At 37.5% G+C, this 16,225-nt stretch overlaps 1 protein-coding gene across 8 annotated transcripts in view; it reads right to left on the bottom strand.

The window, feature by feature from the left end:
- NCOA6 (nuclear receptor coactivator 6) overlaps nucleotides 1–16,225 on the bottom strand; it is a 105,966-nt gene that overhangs the window by 46,903 nt on the left and 42,838 nt on the right. For all 8 annotated transcript variants that reach the window (XM_014787522.2, XM_014787523.2, XM_014787524.2 and 5 more), the window contains 2 exons: nucleotides 13,515–13,795; nucleotides 10,113–10,268 (listed from right to left, as the gene is read on the bottom strand). In XM_014787522.2, coding sequence (XP_014643008.2) covers nucleotides 10,113–10,268; nucleotides 13,515–13,746 — 388 coding nt within the window. In that variant the 5' untranslated portion in view covers nucleotides 13,747–13,795. The remainder of the gene's footprint in view (nucleotides 1–10,112; nucleotides 10,269–13,514; nucleotides 13,796–16,225) is intronic.

The raw sequence follows: 16,225 nt of genomic DNA, 5'->3' as shown, positions 1-16,225 counted from the left end.
AAGTTCTTTGGATAAATACCCAGTAGTGGGATAGCTGGATCATATGGCATTTCTATGTTTAGTTTTTTGAGAAATCTCCATACGGTTTTCCATAGTGGCTACACCAGTTAGCATTCCCACCAGCAGTGTATGAGGGTTTGCTTTTCTCCACATCCTCTCCAACACTTGTTATTTCTTGTCTTGTTAATGCTGATCGTTGTGGGGTGATATCTCATTGCAGTTTTGATTTGCAGTTCCCTAATAATTAGTGATATTGAACAGCTTTTCAGCTGCCTCTTGGCCATGTGTATAACTTCTCTGGAAAAATGTCTGTTCATATCCTCTGCCCATTTTTTGACTGGGTTATTCATTTTTTTGTTGTTGAGCTATATGAGTTCTTTACATATTTTGGAAATTAACCCTTTGTCAGATATATGAGTTGCAAATATTTTCTCCCAGTTAGTGGGCTGTCTTTTCACTTTGTTGATGATTTCCCTTGCTATGCAGAAGCTTTTTAGTCTCATGTAGTCGCACTTAATTTTTGTTTCCCTTGCCTGAGGAGACATGGTATTTGAAAAGATACTGCTAAGACCAATGTCAAAGAGTGTTCTGTCTATATTTCCTTTTAGGAGTGTTGTGGTTTCAGGTCTTAATTCAAGTCTTTAATCCATTTTGAGTTAATTTTTATGTATGGTATAACATAATGGTCTACTTTCATTCTTTTGCATGTGGCTGTCCAGTTTTCCCAACACCATTTCTTGAAGAGACTTTCCTTTCTTCATTGTATGTTCTTGGCTTCTTTGTCAAACATTAGCTGTCCATAGACGTGTGGTTTTATTTCTGGGCTTTTAGTTCTGTTCCATCGATCTGTGTGTCTGTTTTTCTGCCAGTACCATGCTGTTTTAATTACTGTAGCTTTGTAGAATATTTTGAACTCAGGGAGTGTGATACCTCCAGCTTTGTTCTTTTTTCTGAGGATTACTTTAGCTATTTGGGGTCTTTTGTTGTTCCATATAAATTTTAGGATTCTTTGTTCTATTTCCGTGAAGAATATCATTGGGATTGCACTGAATCTGTAGATTGCTTTAGGTAATATGGACATCTTACCTATATTTATTCTTCCAATCCATGAGCGTGGAATATCTTTCCATTTCTTTATGTATTCTTCGATTTCTTTCAATAATTATAGTTTCCAGTGTACAGATATTTCACCTCCTTGGATTTATGCCTAGGCATCTGATTCTTTTTGTTGCGATTGTAAATGGGATTGTATTCTTGATTCTTCTTTCTGCTATTTTGTTGTTAGTGTATAGAAATGCAACTGATTTTTCATGTTGATTTTGTACCCTGCAACTTTACTGTACTTGTTGATTATTTCTAATAGTTTATTGGTGGATTCTTTAGGGTTTTCTATATAAGGAGTCATATCATCTGCAAATAGTGACTGTTTTCCTTCTGCCTTTCCAATTTGGATCTCCTTTATTTCTTTTTCTTGCCTAATTGTTCTGGCTAAAGCTTCTAGTACTATGTCGAATAAGAGTGGTGAGAGTGGGCATCCTTGTCTTGTTCCTGTTCTCAGAGGAAGGGCTTTCAGCTTCTCAGCGCTGAGTATGATGTTGGCTGTGAGTTTTTCATATATGGCCTTTATTATGTTGAGGTACTTTCCTTCTATACCCACTTTATTGAGGGTTTTTTTAATCATAAATGTATGTTACATCTTGTCAAATGCTTTCTCTGCATCTATTGAGATGATCATGTAATTTTTATTCTTCATTTTGTTAATGTAGTATATCACATTGATTGATTTGCAGATGTTGAACCATCCCTGCATCCCTGGAATAAATCCCACTTGATCGTGGTGTATGACCCTTTTAATGTATTATTGTATTTGATTTGCTAATATTTTGTTGTGGATTTGTGCATCTATGTTTATCAGTGATATCGGCCTGTAATTTCGCTTTTTTGTGTTGTCCTTGTCTGGTTTTGATATCAAGGTAATGTTGGCCTCATAGAATGAGTTAGGACGCATCCTGTCCTCTTTAATATTTTGGAATAGTTTGAGAAGGATAGGTATTAAATCTTCTTTGAATGTTTGGTAGAATTCATCAGAGAAGCTTTCTGGTCCTGGACTTTTGTTTCTTTGGGAGGTTTATGATTACTGTTTCAATCTCTACTTGTGAACGGTCTATTCAGATTCTCTATTTCCTCTTGATTTAGTTTTGGAGATTGTGTGGTTCTAAGAATTTATCCATTTTTTCTAGTTATCCAATTTGTTGGCATATAGCTTTTCATAGTATTCTCTTATAATCCTTTGTATTTCTGTGGTATCTGTAGTAATTTCTCCTCTTTCATTTCTGATTTTATTTATTTGAATCTTCTCTCTTTTTTTCTTAGTGAGTCTGGCTAAGGATTTGTCAATTTTATTCATCTTCTCAAAGTACAAGCTCTTAGTTTCATTTATCCTTTCTATTGTTTTTTAGTCTCTATTTCATTTATTTCTGTTCTGATTTTTATTATTTCCCTCCTCTGCTGACTTTGGGCTTTGTTTGTTCTTCTTTTTCTAGTTCTTTTAGGTATAGTTTAAGATTACTTATTTGAGACTTTTCTTGTTTGTTGAGGTAGACCTGTATTGCTATAAATTTCCCTGTTAGTACCGCTTTTGCTGCATCCCATAAGAGTTGGTACGTTGTGTTTTCATTTTCATTTGTCTCCAGGTATTTTCTGATTTCTCCTTTGATTTCTTCACTGATCCAATGGTTGTTCAGTAGCATGTGTTTTAGTCTCCACATATTTGTGACTTTCCCAGCTTTTTTCTTGTAGTTGATTTCTAGTTTCATACCATTGTGATGGGAAAAGATGCTTGATATGATTTCAATCTTCTTAAATTTATTGAGGCTTGCTGTGTTTCCCAACATATGATCTCCCTTTGAGAATGTTCCATGTACACTTGAGAAGAATGTGTATTCTGTCGTTTTTGGATAGAATGTTCTATATATCAATTATTAAGTTCACCTGGTCTAGTGTTTCATTTAAGTCCACTGTTTCCTTGTTGACTCTCTGTCTAGATGATCTACCCATTAACGTAAGTAGGGTGTTAAGGTTCCCTACTATTATTTTGTTGCTGTCAATTTCTCCCTTTAGGTCTGTTAATAGTTGCTTTATATATTTTTGTGTTTCTATGTTAGCTGCATATATAAGTGTTATGTCTTCTTGTTGGAATGTCCCTTTCATCAATATATAATGCCCATCTTTGTCTCTTGTTTTCTTTTTTATCTTGAAGTCTGATATGAGTTTTGTCTGATATAAGTACAGCTACACCAGCTTTCTTTTGCTTGTCATTTGCTTGGAGTTTCATCTTCCATCCCTTCACTCTGAGCCTATGTTTGTATTTAGAGCTGAGATGTGTTTCCTGGAGGCAGTATATCGTTGAGTCTTGTTTTTTAATCCACCCAGCCACTTTGTCTTTTGATTGGTGAATTTAATCCATTTACATTTAGAGTGATTATTGATATATGAGGGCCTAATACTGCCATTTTATCTTTTGTTTTCCAGTTGTTCTATATTTCCATTGTTTCTTTTTCCTTGCATTTCTGTCTGCCATTTCAATTTGGTGGTTTTCCGGGATGTTTTTCTCTATTTTCTCTTTATTTATGCTTTGTGACTCTGCTCTGATTTTTTGTTTTGTGGTTACCATGAGGTTTGTATAAAAGATCACATAGATGAGATAGTCCTTTTTCTGACAGCCTCTTATCTCCATTAGCCTATGCAGGTTCTGTCCCTTCTTCTCCTTCTATGTTTTTGTTGTTATAAATTCTTCTTTTTTGTTGTGAGTTTGTGAACTAATTGTATTGGTTATAGTCATTTTTGATGCTTTCTTTTCCTTCATCTTTTATAATTAAGTTTTACTAACCTATTTTGATATACAGCTGCAATTTTCTAATTCTGTCTGTCTATGTACCACTTTGCTCAAGGTTTTGTAAACCTTTGCTTTTAGTTTCAGATGGGAGGGCTCCTTTCAACGTTTCTTGTAAGGCAGATCTAGTGGTGATGAACTCCCTCAGCTTTTGTTTGTCTGGGAAAGCCTTTATTTCTCTGTCATATCTGAAAGATAATTTTGCTGGACAGAGTATTTTTGGCTGCTAGTTTTTATCTTTCATTATTTTTTTTTTTTTTTTAAAGATTTTTTATTTATTTATTTTTCCCCCAAAGCCCCAGTAGATAGCTGTCTGTCATAGCTGCATATCCATCTAGTTGCTGTATGTGGGACACGGCCTCAGCATGGCTGGAGGAGTGGTGCGTCGGTGCGCACCCGGGATCCAAACCCGGGCTGCCGGCAGCAGAGCGCGCGCACTTAACCCCTAAGCCACGGGGCCGGCCTATCTTTCATTATTTTGAATCTATCATTCCACTCTCTCTCAGCCTGCAGGGTTTCTGCTGAGAAATCCACTGAAAGCCTGATGGGAGTTCCCTTGTAGGTTATTTTCTTCTGTGTTGCTGACCTTAATATTTTTTCTTTGTCATTGACATTTGACAGTTTTAATATCATATGCTTTGGAGAAGGTCTTTTTGTATTGAGATTATTATGAGTTCTATCAGCATCATGTATTTGCATGTCCAGTTCCTTCCCCAGGTTTGGGAAGTTCCCAGGTATTATTTCTTTGAACAAACTCTCTGCTCCTTTCTCCCTCTCTTCTCCTTCTGGGATACCTATGATCCTTATGTTACATTTCTTAATTGACTTGGATATTTCTCAAAGCATTTCTTCATCTTTTAAAAATCTTAGTTCCCTCTCATCCTCCACCTGACTCATTTCTAGGTTTCTATCCTTGAGCTCACTAATTCTCTCCTCCATATAGTCTGCTCTATTTTTTATGCTTTCTACATTATTTTTCATGTTATTTATTGTGTTCTTCATATCCACAATTTCTGTTTGTTTTTAGAGTTTCAATCTCTTAGGTGAAGTGCTCCTTCTGTTCATTAATTTTATTCCTAAGCTCAATGAACTGTCCTTCTGGTAACTTGCTGAGTTTCTTTATGACAGCTATCTTTAATTCTCTGTCAGTCAGATTGTAATCTTCGGTGACTTCAAGTTTGGTTTCTGGAGAGCTATCCTCTTCCTTCTGTTTTGCTGTGTTACTGTAGTTCTCCATGGTGTTTGATGAACTGATCCTCTGCTGGCGCATTTGTGGTAGTAACCATCTTTCTTATTTGGGTAAGGCTTTGGTTACTTTGGTTCTGTGCTGTTTCTGATTGTATCTGAGAGCCTATGCTTTCCTCTCTCCACTGCCTCTGCCAGGGGTGTCAGCAGTGCCCTCCTTGTGCCACTTGTGCCTCCAGGGTTGCTGGTGCCTTCACTTTAGTCTCAAGTGTTGCCACCAGGGTAAGCAGGCTGCCAGCACTTCTACTGCTTCCAGGGTCGCCTGGGTCTCATGTTCCTCCAGTGGCTCTCTGTGGGCCCTCCACAGGCTCGGATGCTGCTGCCCCATGCATCAACTGTGCTGCTGTTTCTGGGTTGTCTGAGGGTGCTGGTTGCACTGCTGCCAGGGGTACTGGGCTCACGGGTGTCTCTGTCACTGCCAAGGACCTAGGGACCTGGGGAATTGTGCACAGCCCCCGCTGTTGGTGGAGCCTGTGTTGGGGATGCCACCACTGAGGACTAGGTCACTGATTCTGCTGTGGTTCCTGAAGCCTCTTGTTCCAGGTTCCACTTGCCACTGCTGGAGAGAGCAGGGGCTAAGCAGGGAGAGGTTTTTGTTGCTGCTTGCTGTACAGCCTCTGGTCTCTAATGCTAGCCAATATGTTTTTAAAACTCAGGTCAGAGTGCCCCACCCAGCCTTGAAAAGCCAAGTTTTACATACTATCTCCACTGTTGGAAGGACCTGGCCGCTACTTGGGGAGCAAGAGGGGTGCAATGCTGGATCTGCTGGAAGACGGGCAGGGAGCAATCCAATCTGCCCTCTCAATCCCCACTGGGACCACTCACAGGCACACAGGCTAAGTCCTCCGGGAGACGGGCAGGTAGAGAGCCAGCCCGCCTTCTCCAACCCTGCCAGGACCACTTGCAGGTCAATTTTCATATACTCTTTAAGTGTCACATGCCCCAAAAGGCCTTCTCCAACTATCTTATCCAAGGTTAGATCACCCTTATCAGAACATCTTATTTCTTCAGAACACATCCCATGTAATTACTTATTCATTCATTTGTTTTCTTGTCTACCTCCCCCACCACTATAAAAGGGTAACCATAAGTCTGCCCTAGTTCGTTTATATTTGTTGTCCCAGGATAGTTATTAATAAGCATCCTTTTTACTCTCAGAAGTGTCCTAATTTAGATGATAAATTATATGGCCATCCTAATTATATCCTTTATACATAGAACAGTGCCTGGTACTTGGTAGGTACTCATTAAGTATTTATTGACTATATGATGAATAGTCATCTTATAATCTTACAAACAATTACAGGCATTTTTCTATATTATAAATGCATTCTTGGAAAACCTCACATTTTGTAAAATCTCACACTGAAAATAATAGGTCTTATGGGAAAAAGAGTGTTGAGGCAAACTCAAAACCTATGTGGCTTTGTAACCAGAATCTTAATAAAAACAATTATTGGTGGAGGCAACATACCCAAAAACACTAGAGTGGAAATGCCTGGTTAAAGGTGCTGAGACTGTAGCTCTGAGCCAGTGGGGCTGCCATGAAGACAGACACAGGAGGAAGTGCAACTTGTCATAAGCCAAGAGCCACGCAAGTCTAAGGGTGCACTTCTGGGGAAGGTACCAGAGTACTATAAGTTCTCATTCTTAATTTTTTTGTGTGTGTGTGAGGGAAGATTGGCCCTGAGCTAACATCTGCCAATCCTTCTCTTTTTGCTGAGGAAGATTGGCCCTGGGCTAACATCCATGCCCATCTTCCTCCACTTTATATGGAACACCCCCACAGCATGGCTCGACAAGCGGTGCGTTGGTGAGTGCCTGGGATCCGAACCGGTGAACCCCAGGCTGCCGCAGCAGAGTGTGCACACTTAACCGCTTGCGCCACCGGGCCGGCCCTTTTTTTTTTTTTTTTTGAGGAAGATTGGCCCTGTACTGACATCTGTTGCCAATCTTCCTCTTTTTTCTCCCCAAAGCCCCAGGACATAGTTATGTATCATAGTTGTAGAGCTGTAGCTCTTCTATATGGGACACTGCCTCAGCACGGCTTGATGAGCAGTGTGTAGGTCTGTGCCCAGGATCTGAACTGGCGAACCCTGGGCTGCAGAAGCTGAATGCATGAACCTAACCGCTACGCCACTGGGCTGGCCCCTCATTCTTAATTTTCTTAAAAAACAAAGCTGAAAGGACTCCCACCTATGCAGCAGCTGAGCTAAAAGCTTTTTTTTTCTTGTCGTAATTATCCTTCTTTTCCCACTATTCCAGCTCCCCTTGCCTAGAAAAATCACATATGAATAAACACAATTTCCACATTATATTGCTATTATTCCCCTATCTGCCAACTGCATATAAGCTAACTGGTGTCAAATAAATACATGTAGAGAACACTACTGGCTCCCAAACTTGCCAATTAGGGCTTGGCAAACTATGGCCTGTGGGCCAAATCTAGCTTGCTGCCTGTTTATTTAAATCAAGTGTTATTGGGACACAGCTGTGTTCATTCATTTACATGTTGCCTATGGCTGTTTTTCTGCTACAATGGTAGAGTTAGGTTGTTGTGACAGAGATCTTATGGCCCACAGAGCCAAAAACATTTATTTTCTGGCCCTTTACAGAAAAAGTTTGCAGATTCCTGCTTTAAAGGACCATGAATTTACAGAGGGGTCAGAAAATGTCCTCAAAAAAGATGTCTCGCCAACTCCCTGGCAAAAACTCAAAAAAGGAAGGGTACAAGGAGTATTCTTCAATGGAGAATAGACTGCTAGGGGAACAACCTGTCCCTCCACCCCTGCAGCAGACACCATGACAGTGGCAACACCTCCTCTTACAATTTACAAAGGCATCAGCCCATCACCGGTTTCACAAAAGCAATAGCTGCTGCCACCACTTTTACTCCTGCCTGAATTCCCAGGGAGTGTGGAGAGAGAAAAGATCACCTGGGACATGTAAGTGTATCCTAAAATTTAAAGAGCTCTTTTCTGTAATGTGATAATCATTGCCATATGTGAATTTCATAATTTCTTGAAACATGTGTTATCTATTTTGCTTCCTTGCTGGTACTTACGTTTTAATTTATGGCTATAACAATAAAGGGGAACCAGCATCTTACCTTTTTAAGAACTTGCAGGAAGTAGGTCTGATTAAGAGAAGAAACTGGTGTTTCCCTTCTCCGGTAGAAAACACTACCGTTAAGGTTCCAAAGCCCTTTCAACTCAGGTAAATAGGTAACAGAGACCATAAAACGTTTGGGGTTTTTAAGAAACCCCTTATGTCTTTCTTATAAATAACACCTGCTCTTACGTGCTTATAAAGTATAAACAGCCTATATAGTGTTACTATATCCAATAGTTGTTTGACTTCCACTCTTCCCAAAAGTTCATCATATATTGTATAGATTGCTGTGAATTAATTTTACTTTTCTGAATCCTTTCAGACAATCCAACATTATTCAAAATAAACTGGCTATTGTTTAAGCCACTATTCCCTCATTTGTCAAATGATAGAATTTACCCCATTTCTCAATCTACATATAACCCTCTCTAAATAATCTTTGTTTGTTGGTATTGCCCCTTCTGGAGCACAGCAACCTACAATCCTAACTACACAAAATGTGTCTCACTCCCATATACAAAATGTTGATCTTCTTGGCTGCTAAGGTTTTATGGAGCATTTAGGTTCTAAGCAAGCACCAAGTCAGGAGGGCTAGGCCCATCAGTGGAAGGGAAGGCTGGAATCGCTGGTTGCTACCTTGTTTGCATCAACACAGGAAGGGAAGAGAGAATTTTAGTTCACTGGGCACCCAAAGACAGAACCTCCTTTGTGCTCCCCCATACTTGGTACTTATATCTCTCAAAGGTTTGTCTCCCTCGCCAAAGTCATGAGCTCCTCTTGAGCTGATAATGGCAAGGACCATATTTCATTTATCATTGTATTCTGACTACTGAAGCAAAGTGGTGCTATTATATATGTGCTTCCCTTGCTTTCATTCAACATATGTTTACTAAAGAACATGTAGAGGTGAGCAGAGATACAACAGTGTGCAAAACAAGACATGGTCCCTGCCCTACTAGAGCTTGTAGTCTACGGAACAAAATAATAATCAAATAATTGTTCTAATCAACATGTGAGATAAATTATCTGAGAGAAAAAAAACCATACTTTTGTGAGAGCACATAACAAAGGACCCTGACTTAGTCAAGGAGTTCAGAAAATACATCCCCAAGAAGATTTAAGCTGATAATTGAAGGCTGAGTAGGTGTTAACGAATGAAAGGGGGAATGGTAGAGGACAATATTCCATATAGAGAAGACATCAATGCAAAGGACCTGTGGCAAAAGGAAGAAATGCATATTCAAGGAATCAAAAGAAGGCTGGAGAGGGTTGGAACACTGACAGAAAGGAGGAGAGTTGTACAAGATACGGCTATATGAGAAAGGTAGAGGTCAGACCATGCAAGGCTTGAGGTCATAATAAGGAGTTTGGTCTTTATTCTGTGAACAATAGCAAGCCATAAGCAGGGTTTTAGGGTGTGTGTGTGTGTGTGTGTGTGTGTGTGTGTAGCATATTTTCATTTTGAAAAGATTACTCTGACAAAATATTTGAAAAATGACTACTGCTACAAAAGGATTGTTCAGGGCCTCTAATCTGTTAGATGAATAAAGAAATGAAGGAAGCAATTGAAATTAGATACTCTTTAAAAGACAAATCCGTTCCTGGTCAGGGTACCAGTAAAATCAAAGTCTGAAAGAGTGACAGCCAAAAGCAGCCAAGGGAATGCAGTCTGAGGCTACGAATGCTGAAACATCAGGACTCAGCCAGAGCCTCAATCCCTCTTTATCCTAAGGTGCTGGAAGGTGAAGCAGAGGCTACGTAAGTTACTTGGCATTCTGAAATATAAGAGGAGAAGAACAGACAAAGCAACACAGAAAAGCATCCTATATTCTACTGTTGCTATGATTCGGGTCCAGATGGGTACCTTCAATCTGAACGGAGAGAATCCCCAGATCCCGAAGCTGCTGGTTGTTGCTCTGAGCCAGGATCCGTAACCGCTCCGCTGCTTCCCGGGGGATGTTGAATGTTACACGCACGCTGTTCCAGGGCTCCACTTTCTGTACCTTTAGCTTGCTGGATTCTTGGGCATGAAAGAAAGAGAATAATATTAGTAATCTTTTAGTTACCAGAAGACATGGAATGAATAACAACAACAAAAAAATAAAAGAACAATGCAGAGCACCAGCTTGGAGTAGCTGAGAGAGTTTAGGCTTTGGCGTTACACAGCCTTCAAATCTAATCCCAACTTTACCAATTAGCACCTAGGTGACCATGAACAATTTATTTAACCTTTCTGAAACTTACCTTTCTCTTCTCTAAAACCATGAAAAAACTTCTTCATGAGATTGTGAGTGCTAAACGAAATAATACATGCCCAAAACCTAGCACAGGACCTGATACACCGCAGGCACTGAATAAATGGAAAACAGTAAGATAGACTAAAGATTGTAAGAGAGAGATAAGTTTAAATTAACAGCATAATGTATACTTCTGGACTCAGTTCAATGATGTGAACTGAAAAGCTGAGAACATTTAAGTCTCAAATTTCAAGTGAAATTCTATAAAAATTGAATTGTCAGATATGCCAATTGTAGGATATTAGGCAATCTGTAGCTACAATGCACTAAACTTAAAGAAAGAGCACTAAGAAGGAAAATAGATTTACTTATAAAATATTAAGCAATTTTACTTCTTCAAATGAAATATTTGAAATGTTAATACTCATATTTAAATATTCACTAAGCATCTCTGTGGAATTATTCATAGAAACAGGAAGCGAACATTTCCAACGTCCCACAAATGCTTCAATTTAAGGAGGGCTTAAGCCTTGATTCTTTATGTCTTTGATTTTTAAATCTTTTCCTACTTTAAGCAAGAGTAGAATTTCCACTGAAGCACACCAAACTGAGGGGAAAAACAACATAAATTTGACAACTAAGATTCAGTTAGGATATGAAAACATTACATTTCAGCAAGTCTGAAAAGGCAGTGCAAACTTCAGGACACGTTTTTAAAAGATGATACAAAAGTTGATTGAGGAGGCAATGTTGTTTGTAATTCTATTTTACAGATGGAAAGCAAATCTCAGGTCTACTTAGCTGATAAAAAAACTTTTTTTTCAACAACCCCAGACAAAATAATTTTCCCTGTTGTTATGAACTCAGGTAGATTAAATCTTTTGTATTTTCTGTTCAGTTACATATTCCAATATTAAGAAAATGGTCATATAGGCATATCTGTTCTCAAAATAAGAAATATCTATGGAGAGGGGAAAGTGCCTACTTGTTGCCTAAAGCCCCTTCCAGGTCCAAAAACATTATACATTGAAAATTAACTCAACCAGACCTGGAGTTCACTTGTTCTAACATGGAAAAAAGGGACCACTTGCTAAGAGCAGAGAGATAATACAATCACAGAAATTTAGAAAGGACCAAGTTTATTTTACAAGGTCAGGAAACTGAAGCCCAGAAAGGCTAAGTGATTTGCCCAGAATCCTGTGGCTACCTAGAGGCATCACAGACAGCATTAAAATCTAGCTTTGATTCTCAAGTCAATTTCCTTTCCATGACACTTATGTCTCTAAAGAGCAAAAGGCAGGAAGCTTGGGATCCTGGTTCCAGAGTATAGATGCTACAGGGCTTCTTCCCAACCTGAAAAGTACTGGAATCTTGTACATGGTCTAGACAAACATTAAATTTGCTTATGGTATTATCTACTTGTGATATGGTTGCAGAAAAATCCTTGTCTATAACATAGTTATATATATATATTTTTTTTTTCGTGAGGAAGATTGGCCCTGAGCTAACATCTGTTGCCAATCCTCTTCTTTTCGCTTGAGGAAGACTGTCGCTGAGCTAACATCTGTGCCAATCTTCCTCTATTTCTTTTTTGTATGTGGGACACTGCCACAGCATGGCTTCATGAGTGGTGTGTAGGTCCAAGCCCAGGATCTGAACCCGTGAACCCCAGGCCACCAAAGTGGAGCACACAAACTTAACTACTACACCACTGGGCCAGCCCACAGTTATATTTTATCAAAAGTTTTTTAACTTCCATCAAATTTGAGAAGCTTTGACTTAAAATACTTTTTGGACCAAGAATATAACCTGATAACATCATAAGTCTGGGTTTGATAATTTATTTAAAAGCCATAAATAAACTGATTCAGCAATTTAAAAACAAGAAAGAACGTGAGTAATTAAGAGCAGTGAACAATTTCAGGCCCAGCTAGGCCCTTATAATCTGATATATTATGACTATGATTACCATGACAATGCTGGTGATAACTGCAACTTTAACATATAAAATTCTCTAATACTATGCTAAATAATCCCTAACTATAAAGAAATCTTATACAACACAGTAAAAAAGCCCTTGAAAAAAATCACAGCTTTCCTCCAGACATTAAATCTCAAAGGAAAAAACCCTAAAACCTAAAAAAGTTAATTAGCACCTGATCAAATCAGGATTTGTGATAAAAGGATAAAATCTAGGCATTGCACTATGTCTGAAGGGATTAGATAATTGTGCTAACCAGAAAAGATGGAGAATACCTAAACAACGCTCAAAAACACATTTGTGTTTTTTGCCCAAAAATCCAAGACAGGTAATCTAAATGTACGAAGAGGCCAGATGGGAACTGAGGTGAGGTGAGGGCCTGCCCTCAGTGGCAGCTGCTACTCAGCACCATCTGGGACAGAGGAAGAGCTCAATGTTATCAGATCTTTCTACTTTTAAAGACAAATCCAAAATCTGGATTTTTTATGTAAAATATCTAAATTTTTAAAGCACTGGCAATGAAATTCAAACATTAAAAAAACCCCAAACCACTAAAGTGAGCCCTATACATGGCCACAGGCTGGATCCAGCAGGCTGTCAGTTAATAACCTCTATCTAAAATTTAAGAGAACAAATTTCAAGTCCATTTTAAGTAGAACCACTGAGTAAAAGAGTTTCATAAGCTGTAAGGGGCCTTAAAGATCCAGTCTAACCTCTTTATTTTACAGGTAAGGAAAATGAAGACCAGAGAGTTAAAAACAATAAATATATTTGGGTCTTGAGAATTACCCCTATCCACTAGAGCAGATTATTTAAGGATTAGTACGTTAAGCAATACTTTATGTTCAATTCCTCCATGTACTTATTAAAAGAAACAGAACAGCATTTCTATTAAAAAAAAAAAACCCTAAAATTCCAGCTGTGCAATTAAAACCAGTCTTTCAACCCAGTATAGTGAAGTTTTACTTTGTAAAACTCAAGATAATCATAGAAGGGCAAACTCTTCAAAAAGAGTAAAAAGAAGGAAAAAATAATTAAAACAAATTACCCATGTGTAACAAATTGGGCACATTCTCCAATATTGTGTCCAATTTCCATTTGAAGTCTTTATCATCTATATTTCCTTTGAAGGCCACAAAGATTGTGGAATCCTCCAAAATACTATCACTTTTTGTGTCATCTTCTAGTCCAGAATCAAAATCCATCTCTGAGTCTTCCACTGTTGATGAACACAAGGAAGTATAGATGTCTTCTAAGTTTGGAAGGTCATCCAAAACCATGGTGAATATTATTCCAGAAGCATATATGCCAAGTGGACAATAAGAAAACCTTTGAGAAGATACAAAGAGCATTACAATGCATAATTATACAATCAATAATGTATAATCCATAGTTCTGTGAAAACTGTAACTTATTTGCCAAGTAATAAGGAAATACTATAAAAATTAAGAAATTACAGAGAGAATAAACTATTTTAATTAAGATATCCTATAATAATTAGTTCTTAAAGATACTAGAAATAAAAAACAGTTTTAAATAAAGCTCCCTTTATTATGTTTATGTAATGTTTATATCTATTATGCTTTATGCTACCTTTTGTAAGCCTAGAATATGGGGCAGAAGAAGGAAGAGATCACAAGAAAATAAAACAAGTATTTTCTGAGAATTAACTTATATAGGGCTTTGGTTGACCCCACAGAACAAAGGGCTCCCACAGACTCCCCTCACTCCTGTCCTAACAAAAGCTTCAGAGGAGCCAAGGTTTCTAAAGCCCTCCTCTTTCTCTAACCTGCAAAGCACAACTTGACCCAACTAAAAGCATCTGGAGGATTATCTAAAATCCTAAAAATCTTTCATGAGGACCATTTTAAACAACTTGTAAAGGGTTATTAATAGTGGTATGGCTGAAAATAATGAATCAGAAACAAAACAAACAAACAAAATATTTAAAACCACTTTTATGAAAGGAAAATAAGTGCTTAACACATGTTTACAGAGGCAAAGAAATATGTTTAGGACAGGACTAAATTACTTTTTAATTTTTAGAACTAGAGAAGTCACATTTTCCGCTATTTTCAGTTATTTTGCCTACTTAAGAGTGCGCGTATTAAAGATCACACTGTGTACCCATTTCCTCCATTAGCTTTGTGATTGAAGATCAGATACTTAATTCAAAATGAAAGAATGAACATTAATTTTCAGCATTTGTGTTAAGCAAGAATAGCATGGAAACATAAGAACCTCATACAAATCTTCTAATTTTAAAAAACTCCTTACATAAACTATAATTACTACGATATTATTGTTTTTTTAAAAATGGATAAGAAAAAAGGACTGAAAATAAATCCACTAAAATGCAAACAATGACTGCGCTAGGTTGGTAAGATTGCCGGTAAATTTTCTTTTCCTATTTTCCAAGTATGCTCTAAATCATTAGGGAAACGCGAAGCTAAATATGCTGTAATATGGTTATACTACTTGCATAAATGGAAAAAAATTATCAACTTTTAAAAACTGTTTAATTTTTCTTTTTTAAATAGTCACTAAACTTTAAGAGCAAAGGCTTTCCAAAAACAATCTAAACAATCTTAGGGGGAAAAAAATTCCTCAGTTATAAATAAATGGAAAAAAACTTTCATATTTGAGCAGATAACCTTATAGTCTGGCAATTATAGCCTTTTCTAGTACTGTGATTGCTACAACGGAACAGTGATTTGGGTGGTTAAGAAACAACGGCATTCGGAAAATCGTTTACAGATATCATTGCCCTTAGCAATCTTATTCCTGTAAAATGGCATTTTACAGATTTTAAAGAACTTTAAAGGTAAATAAACAAAACTAAAAAATATTTTTAGGACTTAAAAGCTGCTGCTCAGCAGGAATAAGATTGCTGAAACTGCCTGAAAAACGACAGCTATCTAGCAGCTGTTTCAAAGTTGCAACAACTGCAAGAAGAGGATTTAAAATTTAAGAATTGTTTTCCAAAAGAATCCTTAACTGGAAAGAAGGAAACCAACTAAAAAACCTGGACTTTGGTAGTCTTCTAAAGAGGTCATTGGTCATGCCATGAAGGCTGTGCATCCAAATTTAGAAAACCCTCTACTGACAGATGCAACAAGTCAGCTAATTCAAATTCAGGTATTACCAGTTTAACAGTTCTATGGGCACCACACAGGTGCTTAAAAAAATGAAGAAAGTGAAAGTCAGTCTATGCAAAAAATTGTTGGCCTTCCCTCCAAAAAAAACTTTTTAAAGAAACTTCTTCTAGACAACATATTCATTGAGATAATGTCCACTTAAAATCTAGTCTTTAATAAATAAATTATTATCAAGATAACTGATTAATCTTTGAGTAAATGCAGTTCAGTGACCTACTCTTGGAGAGAGAAAACAGATTATAGTTGACTAGCTCAAGAGAGTCATTTGCTCATTTACAGTCATCTATCACAAGAGAGCATGTGCTATCTCTCTGGGTTTGCTAAGATTAACCACCAGTTATCTTGCTCACCCACATAATAACTTTCCAGATTATCTATCGATTTCACTTCTTTTGGTTTTTATAAAGAATCTAAGAACAAATCTGGAATGCAGGAGAACTTTAAAAGACAAGCATATTATTTATTCTACCTTTCCAAGGTAGAATGAAACAGATTTCCAAATGAAATCATTTCAGAGTAAATATTTCAGGGTAGCCAAATAGCTCTAGTTGATGAAGAAAAGCTCTTTTTTATAGAATAATACCAAATTAATTGTAAAAAG

Source organism: Ceratotherium simum, chromosome 21, assembly GCF_057802395.1.
Source record: "Ceratotherium simum simum isolate JZ-2026a chromosome 21, ASM5780239v1, whole genome shotgun sequence".
In the NCBI taxonomy this organism is placed as follows: domain Eukaryota; kingdom Metazoa; phylum Chordata; class Mammalia; order Perissodactyla; family Rhinocerotidae; genus Ceratotherium; species Ceratotherium simum.
This window is presented reverse-complemented; position numbering and strand designations above follow the sequence as displayed.